The sequence below is a fragment of the Salpingoeca rosetta genome (genome assembly GCF_000188695.1).
Source record: "Salpingoeca rosetta unplaced genomic scaffold supercont1.23, whole genome shotgun sequence".
Taxonomy (NCBI): domain Eukaryota; class Choanoflagellata; order Craspedida; family Salpingoecidae; genus Salpingoeca; species Salpingoeca rosetta.
This window is the reverse complement of record NW_004754911.1, coordinates 80,177-96,700: the sequence shown is the minus strand read 5'-3', so window position 1 is coordinate 96,700 and position 16,524 is coordinate 80,177. Positions and strand designations below refer to the sequence as shown.

General features: G+C 58.7%; 6 protein-coding genes across 6 annotated transcripts in view; 3 read left to right on the top strand and 3 right to left on the bottom strand.

Moving 5' to 3' along the window:
• The window catches only part of PTSG_08288 (ubiquitin-protein ligase E3B), a gene marked incomplete at both ends in the record, with an annotated part of 4,921 nt that extends 1,780 nt beyond the window's left edge, over positions 1–3,141 (bottom strand). The window contains 7 exons of the mRNA XM_004990483.1: positions 1–740; positions 927–1,019; positions 1,318–1,548; positions 1,805–1,890; positions 2,209–2,370; positions 2,596–2,860; positions 3,079–3,141. The exon at positions 1–740 is cut by the window's left edge and continues 1,780 nt beyond it. Of these exons, the coding sequence (XP_004990540.1) occupies positions 1–740; positions 927–1,019; positions 1,318–1,548; positions 1,805–1,890; positions 2,209–2,370; positions 2,596–2,860; positions 3,079–3,141 (1,640 nt within the window). The remainder of the gene's footprint in view (positions 741–926; positions 1,020–1,317; positions 1,549–1,804; positions 1,891–2,208; positions 2,371–2,595; positions 2,861–3,078) is intronic.
• A 308-nt stretch (positions 3,142–3,449) lies between these two features.
• PTSG_08287 (uncharacterized protein) lies at positions 3,450–4,895 on the top strand (the record flags this gene model as incomplete). The annotated part of the gene is made up of 2 exons (XM_004990482.1): positions 3,450–3,791; positions 4,043–4,895. Exons 1-2 carry the CDS (start codon positions 3,475–3,477, stop codon positions 4,893–4,895), a joined length of 1,170 nt encoding a protein of 389 aa, XP_004990539.1. The 5' UTR covers positions 3,450–3,474.
• A 252-nt stretch (positions 4,896–5,147) lies between these two features.
• Positions 5,148–5,330, bottom strand: PTSG_12704 (uncharacterized protein; the record flags this gene model as incomplete). Its single annotated transcript, XM_004990481.1, has 2 exons — positions 5,148–5,191; positions 5,222–5,330. 2 exons carry the CDS (start codon positions 5,328–5,330, stop codon positions 5,148–5,150), a joined length of 153 nt encoding a protein of 50 aa, XP_004990538.1.
• Positions 5,331–5,454: 124 nt separating this feature from the next.
• On the top strand, positions 5,455–9,398 carry PTSG_08286 (WD-40 repeat protein). The gene has a single exon (XM_004990480.1). The coding sequence runs from the start codon at positions 5,631–5,633 to the stop codon at positions 9,366–9,368; it is 3,738 nt and encodes a 1,245-aa protein (XP_004990537.1). The 5' UTR covers positions 5,455–5,630; the 3' UTR covers positions 9,369–9,398.
• Positions 9,399–9,545: 147 nt separating this feature from the next.
• Positions 9,546–11,393, bottom strand: PTSG_08285 (uncharacterized protein). The gene is made up of 6 exons (XM_004990479.1): positions 11,122–11,393; positions 10,735–10,821; positions 10,440–10,506; positions 10,155–10,204; positions 9,967–10,034; positions 9,546–9,787 (listed from the first exon to the last, which is right to left on the bottom strand). Exons 1-6 carry the CDS (start codon positions 11,383–11,385, stop codon positions 9,727–9,729), a joined length of 597 nt encoding a protein of 198 aa, XP_004990536.1. The 5' UTR covers positions 11,386–11,393; the 3' UTR covers positions 9,546–9,726.
• Positions 11,394–12,841: 1,448 nt separating this feature from the next.
• PTSG_08284 (uncharacterized protein) lies at positions 12,842–15,797 on the top strand (the record flags this gene model as incomplete). Its single annotated transcript, XM_004990478.1, has 2 exons — positions 12,842–15,193; positions 15,552–15,797. The coding sequence occupies 2 exons, from the start codon at positions 12,842–12,844 to the stop codon at positions 15,795–15,797; spliced, it is 2,598 nt and encodes an 865-aa protein (XP_004990535.1).
• Positions 15,798–16,524: the final 727 nt, after the last annotated feature.

Here is a 16,524-nt window from a genome sequence, read left to right as displayed (position 1 = left end):
GCCATGAACACGGCCATGTTTCCCTTGGGCCCAATGTGGTGCATGAAGGTCCACAGGCGCGGCACAAGGTCAAGGTTGAAGGCGATGGCGCCCAGCACCTCCTGGTTTGCCACTTTGATGGTCGTGTACAGGGACTGGTAGAACGCACACGCCCGCGCCACGCGCTCACTCGCCGCCTTATCCACAAACCGGTGTGACGACGATGTCATTTGGAAGATTTGGCGCAGTCGCAACGCAGATGGCGCCCACCACGATGAGGATAACGAGGATGAGGATGATGCTGGCGTTGGTGCAGATGCGGTGGTTGTAGCGTTGGCTGCTGTTGGTCTTGGGGATGTTGCGGATGAGGCCAACGAGGGCTTTGCCGACGACGATGACGACGCTGACGATGATGATGGTGATGATGATGACGATGGTGGCTGCTGGTGTGTTAACTTGCCGAGGGTCTGCAGCCCACCGTCCTTCGGGTTGTGCCCCCGCAGCCGCTCCGTCTCCGTCCACACGTCCTCAAATCGCGTGCGCACAGCGAGCGGGGACCAGAGCGAGCGCAGCTGGCCCAGCACGCGCGGCATTGCGTCGAGGTGTCCGCGAGCGGTGTGGCCACGGTACCACCCGAGCAGAGGGTGCTCGGAGGAGGTGGAGGAGGATTTCGTGGATTTGGCAGACCTGGTTTGGTGTTTCCGAGTGAAGTTGAGACAGCACTCCACACACGCCGACATCAAGTCCTGCACATCTGTGTGCTGTTGTTGTTGTGGTGGTGGTGGTGGTGGTGGTTGGGGGGGGGTGAGTGGACGCGAACGGCGAGGAGGGAGGACGAGAGAAGGGCGAGCGGGAGACAGATACATACATGCAGGTATGCATGGGAGGGCGTGGTTATGTCTTCGTGCATTCACACTTCAGATGGCTGTTTGTGACCATCCCCTCACCTTGATTGTGGTCTGTGCGTCGAAGAGCGAGCATGTGTTTCCGAGAAAGAACAGGGCTGCATTGCCGTCATCAGAGAGTGCGCCCACAAGCGCCTATTGTATGAAAGCAGCGGCGACAGGGAGGGGGTGACAGGGTTCGGGTTGATGGGGGTGTGGTGTGAGTAGGGAAGGGAAGGGAGGAGTTGAGATTGAGGGGGTGGTAGTAGCGAGTGTGCTTCAGTCGATGTGTGCATATGCATTCAAGAGGAAAAGAGCAGGCACAGCGATGCAAACCAAGAGCCATATTTGTGCTGACAGACAGGCAGACCCCGCTCCCCCAACACACACACACACACACACACACACACACACACACACACACACACACACACACACGCACACACACACGCACCTGTGTGTGATGGATGGCGTATTGGAGGACGTCTTCCTTTGCAGTGAAGGTGGAGAGTTTGATTTCGGCCATGACCGTGGGCACTTGCATCATGGATAGGCAGAATGCGTTGAGGGTGGCGTCTTTGTCCTTGGTGGAGGAGAGGAGCCTGTTGAGGAGAGCAACAATGACGGCCATTGTTGGCGGCTGACACCGCGACTTTGGCGCAGCCAAGCACATGTCCAGATACCCCTGCAATGAAAAGAGGACATGTGGTGTGTGTGTGTGTGTGTGTGTGTGTGTGTGTGTGTGTGTCAGTGAGTGTGTGTGTGTGTGAGGGAGTGAGTGAGTGAGTGAGTGAGTGAGTGAGTGAGTGAGTGAGTGAGTGAGTGAGTGAGTGAGTGAGTGAGTGAGAGGGAGTGGTAAGTTGTGGCGGGGAGGGGGGCACGTGCAGAGTTGTTGGAGGTGAAGGCATGACGGTAGCTGGTGTTGGGCGAAGCATTGCCACCTTGAGGGCGGCAAAGACGTGTGGCTTGTCGAGCGTGGTCAGGAAAGAGCCGGCAATGACTCGGAACACGGCCGCCTTGGCGGGGTCTAAAGGTGTTCCGAGGCGGGGGCGCATGCGTGTGTGAGTGTGTGCGTGTGTGTGAGTGAGTGAGTGAGTGTGTGTGTGTGTGTGAGTGAGTGTGTGTGTGTGTGTGCGTGTGTGTGTGTGCGTGTGTGTGTGTGAGTGAAAGAGTGTCGGGAAGGAAAAGATGTGGCAATCAGAGTACAGCAACAACAGGAACGCAGTCGCAACAGAAGGCAAACCTCCTACACATGCATGTACGCACATACGCACATACACAAACACACGAACGCACATACACACACATGAACATGCAAAGCGCAGTACAGAAGTAAGCACAGTACCCATAGGCAGCTTCCATCGCTCGTGGTCGAGGCATGTGAGGAGGAGGGTGGCGCTGGTGTGGGCAAGGGCGTGGTCGTCTCTTCGGTCACGAAGGTTCACCAGCACGTCGCTCGCCACTCGCATCAACGCCTTCACCTGCGCGATCCAGCCTTGGAGCACAGCTGGGGCAGTTGCGCGTGGTGTGTGTGTGTGTGTGTGTGTGTGTGTGTGTGTGTGTGTGTGTGTGTGTGTGTGTGTGTGTGTGTGTGTGTGTGTGTGTGTGTGTGTGTGTGCGGTCATTGGAATTTCGTGAGAGTTGTTGAGCAGGTCAAGACAACAACACCACGCCCCCATACGAGCCATCGCCACAACAACAGACACGACTGCATACGTGTCACGTCCTGTACCTTTGTTGAGGATGAGAGAGAAGTACGAGTTGAGGGCATTGGCACTGTCACTGCCGGCAGCAAACACGCCTCGCAGGATAATCTTGGCTGTAGTGTGGAAGCGGTCGCGGTCGTGGGCGGGATCAAACACGCGCAGCAGCATGCGCACCACCTCATACAGCTGGAGCGGCGGTAGTGCACCCTCATCTCTGCTCAGCGCAGCATCAACGCGCTCGCGGTACGCTGCTGCCTTTTGCTTTCTTGCCAAATGCTGCCTGCAAGCACACTGTGCGCGTGTACGTGCGCATGCATATGAGCCCGAGGAGGAGAGACGGGAAAGAGTGGGTTGAGCTGAAGGCAAGCAAGTGCTCGATGAACAACCGGATCAGCAGCTGCACGTACACAATCAAGCATCTGTACATGCACACACGCACACACGCACACATCGCATGAGGTTTCATCAAACCTGGATGGTGATGGCTGCGCTGTTCTCCAACGCATCACGTTCTTCTTGTTCCCGAGCCCGTTGTCTATGATGACGATGGTGGTGGTGGGGATTGTGAACATGGTTGGAATGGGTTTGGGGGGGGGGCTGGAGCGATATGTATATCGTGAGCATGGCAGTCGTGCAATCAGCAGTTCGCACACACAACACACATACATACACACAACACAACACACACACCTGTCTTCGCGTGCCTGTCTGGCTGCAGCCACTGCTTCCGCTCGCTTGTCCTTGCCACCACCACCACCACCACCACCACCACCACCAAACATCGCCGTCTCTCCTGCCTGCGCGTTCCTTCCTTGCTTGCTTGCTTTGTTTGTCTTGCTTGCTGACTCAGCGAAAACCAACTGACGTTGTGGAGTTCCCACAAAAAACAACACACGCAGGTGGAAATGAGGAAGGAGGGGTTGGTGGTGTTTGTGTGTGCGGTGGCGGTGGTGTTTGTGGCGGTGCTCACGCCGTGCGCAGGGCAGAGAGGAGGAGGAGGAGGAGGGTGGTCGTGGTGGGAGAACTGGAATCATGGCAACGGTGGCGATGATGACCACACTGGTCGCTGGAATCAACAGCAAGCCTCGAGCACCACCACCACAACGACAACAAACCAAGTAGTGGACCCATTGTCTGGTCCAAGCCAGATGTCCACGGTGAACATCGTCCATGATGCGACCTGGAGCAACGATGCCATTCTTGGCCAAACCGAATCGACCCTGTGAGTCTGGCTGGCTCGTGTGATGCATGTATATGGGGCGTGCACGTGCGTCCGTACCCTGGGCGCACATTGGAGGTGAACCACACCACTGGTCAATCAACCAACCTCCCAGTCACCGCCCCCCCCCCTCTTTCCCCTGCACAAGTCTTGCTTCATGTGAGATCACACGTTACCGCGCACCACCTGCTTTGTGTTGTGCACCTGCGTGCCTGACATGATGAGCATGGCGGGTTGGCGTGTTTGCATGGCAGGGTTGTGGCTGGAAACCCGCCACAGCATGCGCTGGTGCAGGTTGATCTGGATGCGCTTGGGCAGCTGCTGGGTGAACAGCTAAACTCCGCTGCAACGTTAACAAGCGTGGAGCTGAGCCTGTACTTCATCGGGGTTACTGTCACGCCGTTCACGGGGTCGCTCCCTCCGCTGATTGTGCAGGCGGTGGCCGGCCCACTTGATCTTGCCTGCACGGGCGATTGCACCGTTCCCAGCGCGTCCCTAACAGCTCAGCTGCAGTCCCCAACTCAAGTTGCCTTCCCCTCCACCGCTGGCCACCTGTCGTGGGACATCACCTCCATTGTCGAGGCATGGCACACGAACACCACCGCAACCAAGGCTTGGACCGGAGTGCTGCTGGTGCGACTGGGTGACGCAACTGCCACGTCGCTCGAGGTCAAATTCGCCTCCACGGAACACCAGGACGCGGCAAAGCACCCGCTCGTCACAATTCACCGCGCCATCATCGACCCACCCCACCCCATGACGTCGACCGCAACAACAACAACGACGACGACAACTGCGGCAACTGGGGCAGGTGGGACGACGTCCGTGACAGCCACCACCACCGCGGGTACAACGGCGGGCGCAACCGTTGATGCCTCTGCATCTGTTGTGAACAACAACAACAACAACAACGACGACGACGACGACGACGACGACACGCGGTCAGCGGCGCAACAGGGAAGCACACGTGCACCCGGTGATGGCAGCAGCGGCAACAGCAACAGCAACAGCAGCGGTTCTGTGGCTCTCGAAAAGTGGGTGCCTGTGCGACTTACTTGCTCACCCACCAACACTTGTCAGCAGCAGGCAGTTTGCGGTACACTTTGAACCGCCTCCTCAACGTACGTGCACACGAGTGATTGTACGCACATGTATGTCGTTTGATTGTGTGTGTGTGTGTGTGATTGTTGGGAGATTGGCTGAGGAAGAAGAGTCTCACGAGAGAGATGCGCGGCGTGCGCTCGTGGTCATGTCCCTCTTCATCCACACACACACACACACACACACACACACACACACACACACACACACACACACACACACACACACACACACACACACACACACACACACACAAACTCAGACGCACATGTGGCCGATGAAGGAAGCAATGGCGACGCGGTCTGGGGAGAGGCAGTTGAAGGCGCCCTCACATTGCGCCTGCACCTCACTGCAGCTTGTGTTGTACACGGGAAAGTAGTCTGGAAACAAGGCCCCACCTTGCAGCCACTTCAGGTACACGTCCGCAACTTTGTGGCTCATGCTGGCTGACGATGATGGAATGATCTGCGTGTGTGTGTGTGCAAGCAAGCAAGCAAGCAAGCAAGCAAGTGGCGCGCGATGTGATTGTGGGCGATTTGCGAATGTTTTTCAGCACATTTCGTCACGACTGGCGGTGGTGTGGTTGGCGACCCTGCCCTTCAATCTCTGCGCACAAAGCAAACAACTCACGCCTTCTTCACTCACTCGCCCAGTCTCACCCACTGCCCTCTTGCCCTGCCTCCCCCTTTCCACACAACACCACCCCCCCAAACTACACCTTCACTCACCACCACACGTCACATGGAGGCCGTGTTTGAAGGGCACACCAAGTGGGTGCGTTGCGTGTACGCGTCAGCGGACGGCAGACATGTGTATTCCGGCAGCCGGGATGACGTGATCCGCATCTGGGACTTGCAGACGCACGCGTGCGTTGCGCAGCTGGAGGGCCACATCAGTGACGTCAACGCCATCAGCGAGACGCGGGACGGCTGGTACGTCGTGTCTGGCTGCGGCGTCGTCATGACCTTTGCGCTCAACCGTGGGCTGGCCGCAAACGCCATCAAGGTGTGGAGCACGGCGACGCGCGAGTGCGTGGCGACCCTGGAGGGCCACTCCAACTTTGTGTCGTCGATCACCATCACCCCAGACGACAAGCACATCATCAGCAGCAGCCGCGACAACACAATCCGCATCTGGAGCCTGGACACCTTCAAATGCGAGTGCGTCATCGAAGATGCGCACGCCAAAGGTGTTGGCTGCGTCTGCATCACGGACGACGGCACGCGCGTCATCTCCGGTGGTGGCGACTACGCCGTCAACGTGTGGCGCCTGGTCACTTCACCGTCGTCGTCCTCCTCCTCCTCATCGTCAACAGCAACAGCAAGGTCATCCACCTCCGCCACCCTGTCTCGCATCGCGTCGATGGGTGGCCACACGGCATATGTCAACGGCCTGTGCCTCGCGGCTTCTGGGTCCCTCATCGTGTCGGCATCAGGGGATAAGACTTTGCGCCTGTGGAAGCTCCCACCACAGGCGGGCAACAACAGCAGCACTGCTCCCACCAAAAAGTCACAGCAGCAGCAGCAGCAGACGAAGGAAGGGGCCAGACATCTTGTGGGCACGCTGACGGGCCATCGCAGCGCCGTGACTGCTGTCGCCGTCGTGCCCAACGCCCAGAACAACGTCGTCTCCGTCAGCGATGACACGACAGTGAAGGTGTGGTGCTTGGAGACACGCACGTGCCTGGCCACGCTGCTGGGGCACACGAGCACGGTGTTCTGTGTTTCCGTGACGCGTGACAGCGAGCACATTGTCACGGGGAGCGACGATAACACGGTGCGGGTGTGGCGGGCGCCGTTTGAGGCGCTGGAGACGGTGCGGCTCGCGCCCCAGGACGCCCTCGCCCTGGCCACCAAGGGCGTCTTCACGCACGTGGACGTGCCGGAGATCCAGCGCGTGCTGCAGCCGGGGGTGCTGTCGCTGATTGCATCGGACCCGCCGCGCGCGATTCGCCTGGCCATCAAGGGGCTGCTGCCGTACGTTGGGGAGCCCGCGGTGCAGGCGCACCTCCTGCCACACGTGCTCGATCTCATCGCAGAGGACCCTCCAGCCGCCATTGCGCTTGCCCAATCGGGAAAGCTGCCGTACGCAAGCGTGCCCGAGGTGCAGACGTCGCTGTTCCAGGCGGCAATTGGCTCCGACATCAGCCTGGCAGTGGAGATTGCCAACGACGTGCTGACCCTCCCACCCGCCAACACCTTCCGCACATATGTGCCGCGTGCCCGCCTCCGCCCGGGCGACTTCATTGTCGTTGATGCGGGCCTGCTGCTGCGGCGTGCGGAGTTTGAGGCGTATGTTGAGACGCACGAGCGACGCGACGCAACACTCGTGCGCACACAGGTCCTTGACCTCGACATGCGGGCGCTGTGCGGGGCGCGGCGGCGGTGGCGGTGGTGGTGGTGGTCGCTCATTGTCGGCGATGAAGCGGCAGCGAGCAGGAAGGGATCGCGGTTGAGCGAAAACGCCCATATGGACGGCGGGACCGCTGGCTATCACCACGTGCACACGAGCCACGTCGCCGTTGGAAGCAGCAGCGACAGCACCAGTGGTGCGAATGGTGGGCACGACAACAGCGCGTCGACTGCCACCACATCGTTTGCTTCGTCGCCCCCTTCTGCGCCACAGGCAGCCTGGGGTGATGGCACCACCAACACCAACAGCAGCAGCAGCAACACCAATGCCAACAGCAGCAGCAACACCAGCAGCAACAGCAGCAGCAACGCCCAGGGTGCCGACCTGGCCTCCTCCCGTGCACCGCTCGTGCCAGCGGTTGGAACGACAGCAAACACCAACGGCACTGCTGCCTTCTCCTCCATCCCACAGACAGGAGCAGCAGTCGCAGGTGGTACAGGCGAGCCCGCGTCCACGTCTGTGCCCATGCCGCCCCCCGTGCCGTCATCGTCGTCCTCAGCACCGTCGTCGTCACTGTTCTCGAGTCTCGTGGCGAGCGGGCGCGCCGAGCTGTTCCAGTACCTCCCGCTGCGGGCGGCGGTGCAGCTGCGGTGGCAGTGCGGTGGTCGATTTGCGTTTGTGCTGGAGGCCACGCTGCACGTGATCATGCTGGCGCTGCTCGTGTTTGTGTCCGTGTCAACACACCAGTGGCCAGCATCTCTCGACGTCCCCTCCTCCTCCTCCTCAAGCTCCGGCTCGCAGACTATGAGTACGACTACGACAACAATGACGACGACAACAGCTGCCACAAGCACCAGCGCGAGTGGACTTGGCGGTGGCAGCACTGACGATGGCACGGTGGCAATGCAGAGCGTGGTGTTGGCGATACTGGTGCTGGCTGCGATTAGCGGCGCGGACGAGGCGTACCAGCTGTCCCACCGCGCCGCCACCCACTTCTCCAGCCTGTGGAACTGGCTAGACCTTGCACGAACCTCCATGACGCTTGCATTTGGTGTGCTGTACCTGCAAGAGAGCAGGGCAGCGCGCACGGTGCTTGCGTTCACGGTTGTCCTGCAGTGGATTGGCCTTCTCTACTTCCTCCTCCCCTTCCAGCGCACGGGCCCGCTGGTGCTCATGCTGCTGCAGATCCTGCGCGACACGTACGTGTTCCTCGCAGTGCTGCTGGTTGTCGTGCTGGGCGCGACCAACAGCCTGTATGTGTTCCTGCACGATGCGGGCGGTGGCGGGTTTACGGACGTGGCGCAGGCGCTGTTCACGACGACGACAATGCTGCTCTTTGGCGGATACGACGACTCGCTCTTCACCTCTGCCAGCGACAACCTCAGCCTGCGGGTGGTGTTTATTGCAGTGATGTTCCTGGTGCTGGTGATTCTGCTGAACCTTCTGATTGCCATCCTGTCGGACTCGTATGAGCGCATCCAGGACCGGTCTGCGATGGAGCTGACGATGGCCAAGGCCAAGATCCTGGACGACCAGGAGGCCTCGCTCTTCCTCTGGCTCCGACGCGTCATGGCCGCTGCGTTTGGCATCGTCGCCTTTGCCGTCTTCGTTGTCGTCAACGTGCTGACCCTGGGTCGGTTCGAGCAGCGGCTGGCTGGTGCTGTTGGCGAGTATGTGGGCACGGCCACGCCGGCACCACGCACCCCACCACTGCCAACGATGGCGACCAGCACCACGACAACATCAACCCTCCATGGTAGCACCCAGCAGCAGCAGCGGCGGTACCGGCACCGCCAGCGCCAGGTTGTGGAGTGCAAGGGCACGCGGGATGTGGCCAAGCTGCTGCTGATTACGCAGCCGCTGCGTGTTGGCGCGTGGCCGGAGCGCGGGGCAGTGCTGATACCGGAGCACGCGTCGCAGCTGGCGGAGGACCAGGCGGTGTGGCAGGGCATGCTGCGGGACATCAAGGGCCGCGTAGGGCAGGCCGAGGAGCGCATGGGGGCGCGGGTTGAGGAGCTGGCGAAGATTGTGGATAAGCACGTGGGGGACACGCAGCGCAGCATGAAGGACGTGAGGGCCGCACTCGCACAGCTCGACGCCAAGCTCAACCGCCTCCTCGCTGACTGACGTGCTTTTGTGTGTGTGTGTGTGTGTGTGTGTGTGTGTGTGTGTGTGTGTGTGTGTGTGTGTGTGTGTGTGTGTGTGTGTGTGTGTGTGTGCGTACTGTATTTGTACTCTTTGTGTGTGTTTGCGCGTCTGCGTGTGGAGTCTTTGTGCCATGTGCATTTGGCTTTAGCAGTAAAAGGGGTTGTTTAATACGGGCTAAGCAATGGCGTAACAACCGAGGGCATGTTGTTGGTAGCATATGCAATGTCAGAGTGGTGATGCACAGATCATGGTGGTGTGGGTTGGTTGATTGTGGCCATGGTCATGTGGACCGGAAACCCCCCGGCCACCGGCCACCTGCCACCCGTTTCTTGTTTGCCTAGGCTTCAAGCCTCTCTTCCAGGAATGCAGTCACCGTGTCCGTGTCCCATTTCTCGATGCTGACGTGACCCAACAAAGAGCAGGTGCAGTGAGTATAGTGGATCAAAGCAAGGGACCAAACAAACACAGAGTTCGAAAAGATGAAGGGCCGATGCAGGCAAAGACACAGACACGTAGACACGCAGACACGCAGACACACACACACAACAGACACAGGCACGCAGACACACGTACTCACTTGAGGACTTCCACGACTTTTCCCTTCTTGTCCATAAGTTTCAGGCGTGGCGGGGCGCCGTTGATGTGCTGTTTTTGACATGCGTTTGAGTCAAGTTGAACATGCAGAGGTGAGGGCACGCACAGGATGGGTGGGCGTGCACGACACAGCAGTCACAACGAGTTTCCAACCCTTGTTTACAGGCGTACCTTGTGTTTCATGTTCTTGAATGCGTTCTTCATGCGGCCAGTGACAAAGGCTGTGTGTGTGTGTGTGTGAGCATATGTGTGCGCGTGTGTGCGCGAGCATTTGTGTGAGCGTGTATGTGTGATTAACACGTGTGTACGTGTGTGTGTGTGGATGTGTGTATGTGTGTATGTGTGTACGTGTGTATGTGCACATGTGTGTGTGTGTGCTTGACGCGGGGAAGCAGGCAGGTGTGAAGCAGCGAGGCTTTGTTACATGAAAATCCCCTGTCACAACTGCTGCCTCACGTTCAATCTGAGGAAAGGCGCGAAGCTTGCAGTTGCACATTTCCAGCACTGCCTTTGGATACTTCACCTGTGTGTGTGTGTGTGGGTGCGTGTGTGCGTGTGTGTGTGTGTGCGTGTATGTGTGAAAGGATGAGTGAGCTCATGAGGTGGCTGCGACGCATGAGGTGGCTGCGACGCATGAGGTGGCTGCGACGCATGAGGTGGCTGCGACGCATGAGGTGGCTGCGACGCATGAGGTGGCTGCGTTTGCGATGACAAGACCCATGCGAACCACAACCCTTTCCCAGTCACGCACCGTGGCAGCGTCGACGCCTTCCACCGCTTCACAGCAGCGCAGGCACGTGTCCTTGAAGCCAGGAATGTCCAGATGCTCCGCCGAAAGCTAACGTGGGCATGTGGGTGTGTGAGGGGGGGGGAGCAATAACACACCATGAAAGAGAAACGCGACAGAGCAGCGTGTGTAGTTGTTGAGCGAGCATGAACACGTGCACGGGTGTATCGTGGTTGTGGTGCCCAACTGCGCGCTAAAGTGGGGCTGCAAAGCTACACATTCACACACACACACAAACACTTATCAACACACACGCACAAACACACACACTCACACACACAACGCACACTCACACACACACACACACTCACACACAAACACACTCACACACACACACAAACACTCACACACCTCGCAATCCGAGCAGATGAGGCCTTCCAAGAAGCCTGCTTCACGACATTGGGCTGGAGACCAGGATGACCCCGATGACACAGGTGTCCCTACTCCACGTGTCTCGTTGTTGTTGTCACTGCCGACACCACCTCCAACACCACCTGCACCAGGACCTGCGCCACCAGTCCTCTTCGTCGTCGTCGTCGCAAGAACTTTCCCAGCCGCGACCACAGCCAGGGCCAGCACCACCACAAACAACACCGCGCTTCCTGCCCTCATCATCGTTGCCGTTGTAGAAAATATGCGATGATGCGCGCAAACATTCGTTATCGTCGTCATCGCCACCAACTGTAACATACACCATAAGATGGTGCCAGTATTGGTTGCGTTTATTAGGGATGGTTTTCATGAATGTTGTCCAGTGATTATCGCAAATTGCCGACGGTTGCGCTTGCTCGAGGAACCTCCGCCCAGATAAAAAATCCTGGCTGTCCTCCTTCCCTTCCACCCACAAGCAAGCAAGCAAGCAAGCACGCCTGAAAAGAAAGACAAACCCGCTTCCTTGTTGTTGGCGTGTTGCGCGTTCTGCAGGCACAAACCTGCGTTGTTGCTTCGCTTGTGAACGCGTTGCTGATTTGCCTTCGTGTGTCACTTTTTTTCTCCTCCTCCTCCCTTTCCGCTCTGCTGGGCTGGGAGAGCAAGCGACCACCAAGGGGAGCACGCACAAACAGGCCTACAGCACACCCAACAAGAAGAACACACTGGCTGTCTTCTTGTCTTCTCTCCCTAAACGGAGCGCGTCCAGGCGTCCACGCGAAACACCATCATCATCACCCACCATCATCATCATCACTCATCATCCCCATCAACTTCATCGTCATCAGCAAACATCACCATCGATCAACACACGCTCTCGGATCACGTTGACAACACACAGAGTTAGGCGTAGGCAGCGAAGGCCAAACAGATCTTGCGTCCCGTCTCCTCGCCTCGTCTTTCTTACGTGCTGTGATCGAGCACTCGGCAAAGGCTGATCAACGTTTACAGGACTGCGCCCCCGTGCTTGCAGGCAACCATCTCTTGGCGTTGTCCTCCTCCATCACTCCATCACCACCACCACCCTGAGTTGGTAAGCAGCGATTACTCCTGTGCGCCGCTGGCGCTGCTGATCCTGGCCGCATCGTAGCCTCCTCCACGCACGCACACACACACACACACACACACACACGCACGCACGCACGCACACACACACACACACACGCACGCACACACACACACGCACACACACACACACACACACGCACACACGCAGTTTCTTTTGCGTCATCTTGTTTCATCAGTGGCAACACGGTCGGTCACACCACCACCACCACCACCACCACCACCAGCAGCACCCTCATATGTTTGGCTTTCCCGCCGTGATTGCTCTGCCTCTGTCTCTGTTTCTGTTTACCAACCACCAGCATCAACAAGAGCCACCGGCACCACGCAACCTGCTTCACGCCCACTCCGTCGCCCCCAGCCCACCTCCATTGTCACACACGCACGAGATCACTTTCATCGCTTCATCGCTTCATCACTTCATCACCCCGTCGAAGCGGCAGCACTTCCAAGCACCTTTCACCCCTCGTCTCATCACCAAGGATCAACAACCACACTTGATCGTCATCGACGACACCTTCGTTGCTGCCGCTCCTCCTCCTCCCGCTTTCCGCTGTAGTCGACTTTTATCACCAGCATGAGCTCTCTCGTTGTGTTGGACACAACCAATGACCCATCTGCTCAGGCAGGCACCACAACATCGACCACCCCGTCATCGCAGCCCGCCTCAGCCACGGCATCGGCCAAGAACGCCACAACAACAACAACAACAACGACAGCAACGACAACAAAGGCAGCAGCACCGCCACCGGCTGCAACTCGGCCATATGCAGCAACAAGTCAAGCGGAGCGCCTGTTCTCATCAAACGCCAAGTGCAGGCGCACGCGGACGGTGAGCCTGCCCGCACGCTGCCGTGACTTGCACGACAACGATCACGACGCTGACGTGTACTTTCTCGATGGTGGCATGGGCGATCACAACGATGCGTTTGTGGGTGGCCGTGTTGCCACCACGCACACCAAGCACACCAAACGGCACGGCACCCCGCCCCCAGCAACAACACCAACAGCGGCATCACGTGGGATCTGGGCGGACTACACACAGCAAAAGCAACACCAGCACCACGGCCCTGACCTGCGCAAGGCGTGGTCCCTCTCCTCCCTGTCGCCGTCGCCACATCATCCCGTGTTTGTCTTCCCTGCCATGACCTGGCAGAAGGTGACGCCAGCGTCAGCGTCCTCGCCGCCCCCAGACCATCCTCGTCAGCGCCAGCTCTCGCAGCAGCAGCAGTACCTCCAGCAGCACGGCCTGTCGCCAGAGCAGCTGTTGAGGCGCAAAGCAAAGGCGCCCTGCCTGAAGCGCGCCTACTCTGCTCCACAGCTGCACGACTTTTTTGCACACGCAGCAGTCAAGTCGGGCCGTACTGGGACGACCCTATCTTCGCCAAGGCCTGTTGCTGCGAAAGCCATAACGAAGAGCGCCTCGGCAACGTCCTCGCCTGTGTCTGCCCCTTCCTTCTCCCCCTCCCCTTCGTCCTCATCATCGTCCTCATCATCCCCACCATCGACAGCGTCAACGTCGCCCGAGTCGCTGGCAAAGCGGGGGACGCAATGGGATGTAGCAACAGCCATGGCCGCACTCCGCGCACTCGACCGCACGCGTGTGGATGCAAAGGCGGACGGGGGAATCGGGTCGCCCTCACTCGCATCCCCACCCGTCCCGCCGTCCCCAGCCTCACCTCCCTCGACCCCTGTGCACACGGAAGAGGAAGACGATGCTCTCCACCACGCCAACGCAACGGAGGGCGGGAATGCCGCTGCACGTGCTGCTGCACCGAATGATGACGGCCACAACACGTCAACAGCAAAGAGCGCTGTCAGTGCAACCAGTGGTGCGACAAGTGCTGTCAGCAAGGCGGCGCAGGCCAGCACCTCGCGCTCCCCCACGTCGCCGCTGGCGCTGTCAAAGCATGTGGCGGAGGCCATTGGGACGCTCCCGCCAGATCACCTCGCCCGCCGCGAGGTGAAGCGGTACAGCACGGAGCTGATCCAGCCCCCGCATCTCGCCGACCAGATGTGGCAGGTGACGCCCCGCCGCGACCGCCGGGCGAGCCGGCTCAAGTGGCGCGACAGCACTGGCCGCAAGCTGTGCTCGTCCATGTACTTCTGGAAGGAAGAGCCACCCAACGCGTGCAGCAGCAACGGGCTCATTCCCAACCCCATGGAGAGCAGCGACGATGATGACTCTGACGAGGAGGACGAGGAGGATGACGGTGAAGACGGCTGTAATGGCGATTGTGGTGACGATGCCGATGACGACGACGACGTGGATCTCGACTTGACGGATGACTTTGACCTGGACCCTGCCCTGTCGCTGTCACCATCTCGGCCGCCTCCACCTGCATCGTCACTGACCCCAGAGGGCACGCTGCGCAGCTGCTTGAAGAAGACGCCGCGCACCAACCGCGTCCGTGCGAACATCAGCTCCAATACCGCCGCGCAGCGCTTGGAGGCGCAGATGCTTGCATCGCCACCGTCGTCTCCCGTCACCTCCGCAAGGCCACGTGCAGCATCCTCCTCGCAAACAACAACATCATTGTCCAATGTGCGCGCACCAGCGCGCACGCGCCAGCCCGCGCTGCCAGCGTCGTGGATGCAGCGCCAGCAGCAGCAGCAGCCTGGTGGAGGTGGAGGTGGAGGTGGCGGTAACGACACGTACCGCCCTTCCAAGACAACATTCTCGTTTGCTGACGTGGGCGCCCTTCCCCACACGCGCGTGGCCATGTTGCATGCACTTTCACGCAAGTACGTGCAGCTTGAGGACCTGACGACACACACGCCGTACCTCTTCTTCATCGTTCGCGTGCTCAATCTCGCGTTTGAGAAGAGCGTCATTATCCGCTACACCACGGATGGCTGGCGCTCACACCACGATGTGCACGCCGACTACCTCCCCGGCTCGTCGGACCCATCCTCCGATCGATTCTACGTGCGTATTTGTGTGTGTGTGTGTGCGCTGTGCGTGAATGCTGTGTACATGTGTGACGACTGCTTGTGCGAATGCTCTGTGTTTGCGTGTGTATGTACACGTGTGTGTGTGTGTCTGTGTGACTGTGTGAAGACTGCTTGTGCGAATGCTCTGTGTTTGCGTGTGTATGTCCACGTGTGTGTGTGTCTGTGTGACTGTGTGAAAACTGCTTGTGCGAAAGCTGTGTCTATGTGACTGTGCGAAAACTGTTTGTGCTATGTGTGCTCCACTTAGCTCCAACTCACTTGCCCCCCCCCCAACCCGCATCGCACATACGCTTGCCTTGTGCTCTTTCTTTCTTGGCTTCCTTTGCCTGCAGGCAAACCTGTCGTTCCCAACGGCGCCAGGCAGCGGTTGCATTGAATTCGCCATTCGCTATCTGACTGATGGAAAGGAGTTCTGGGACAACAACGACGGCCACAACTACAAAGTGACGGTCACGCGTGTGCCGTTCATGCGGTTTGGTGGCTACTCCCCGTCGTCTCCATCGCCCTCCAACTCGTCCTCGCCTTCACCACCTGCCTCACGCAAGAGCAGCCGCAGCAACAGCACCAGCTACATCTGAGGCGTGCCGAGAGCAGGTGGCCGCTGTTGTCAGATGCACCCGTGTGCAGTGGACAACGCGAGCCACTTTGAAGTGGTGCATATCGGTGCAGTCCGTTGATTGGGTGACTCGAGCGTGCTGACAGCACTTACACTGCGTGTGGTTCCCTAATTGCTGCTACACACGCCCAAGTACACCGTCTTGTTATTGCATCACCGCTCATTTTCCCCGGTTACCTGAGGCGTTGCATTCCTTTCCATTGCATTACAACTGCGTTTGCTGTGACGCTGCATGCCTGACTGGTTCTTATGCGCTGCCCTAGCTCATTGGTTACCATGCATTCTGTGACAATCCGTTACACGTTGTTGCTGTTATTTGCAGTTGCTGTTATTTGCAGTCGTCATGACTGTGCTTGCTCTGACTTGCCCCTAATCAAGCTCCCCGCGCTTTCCCTTTTCTCTTGACTATCGAGTGTTGCTTGCTTCGCTCCAGCCTTCCCGCTCTTCGTTGCGCGTATTTCTGTGTATGCGGTTGTTTGCTCTCTCCAAGGCGGCACCGTTTTGGATGATTGATGCAACACAGCAACGACAGTGTCGTCTGTGCATGCCAAATGCGCGCGCGGTTATGCGTGTTCATGTGTGTGTGTTTGTGTGTGTGTGTGTGTGTGTGTGTGTGTGTTTGTTTGTCTTTGTACTGTGTGAATGTGCATGAGAGGGAGCGTGTTGTCATTGGCTGGTTGGCGAGCGAG

Bases quoted from the DNA above. Each gene is read 5' to 3' on its own strand.
- PTSG_08286 (XM_004990480.1), top strand. From the start codon at position 5,631: ATGGAGGCCGTGTTTGAAGGGCACACCAAGTGGGTGCGTTGCGTGTAC.
- PTSG_08285 (XM_004990479.1), bottom strand. From the start codon at position 11,385: ATGATGAGGGCAGGAAGCGCGGTGTTGTTTGTGGTGGTGCTGGCCCTG. The intron at 10,822-11,121 runs GTGTGTGAGTGT...TGCCCACGTTAG, and splicing joins TCATCTGCTCGGATTGCGAG to CTTTCGGCGGAGCATCTGGA. The intron at 10,205-10,439 runs GTGAGGCAGCAG...ACACACACACAG, and splicing joins CGCCTTTCCTCAGATTGAAC to CCTTTGTCACTGGCCGCATG.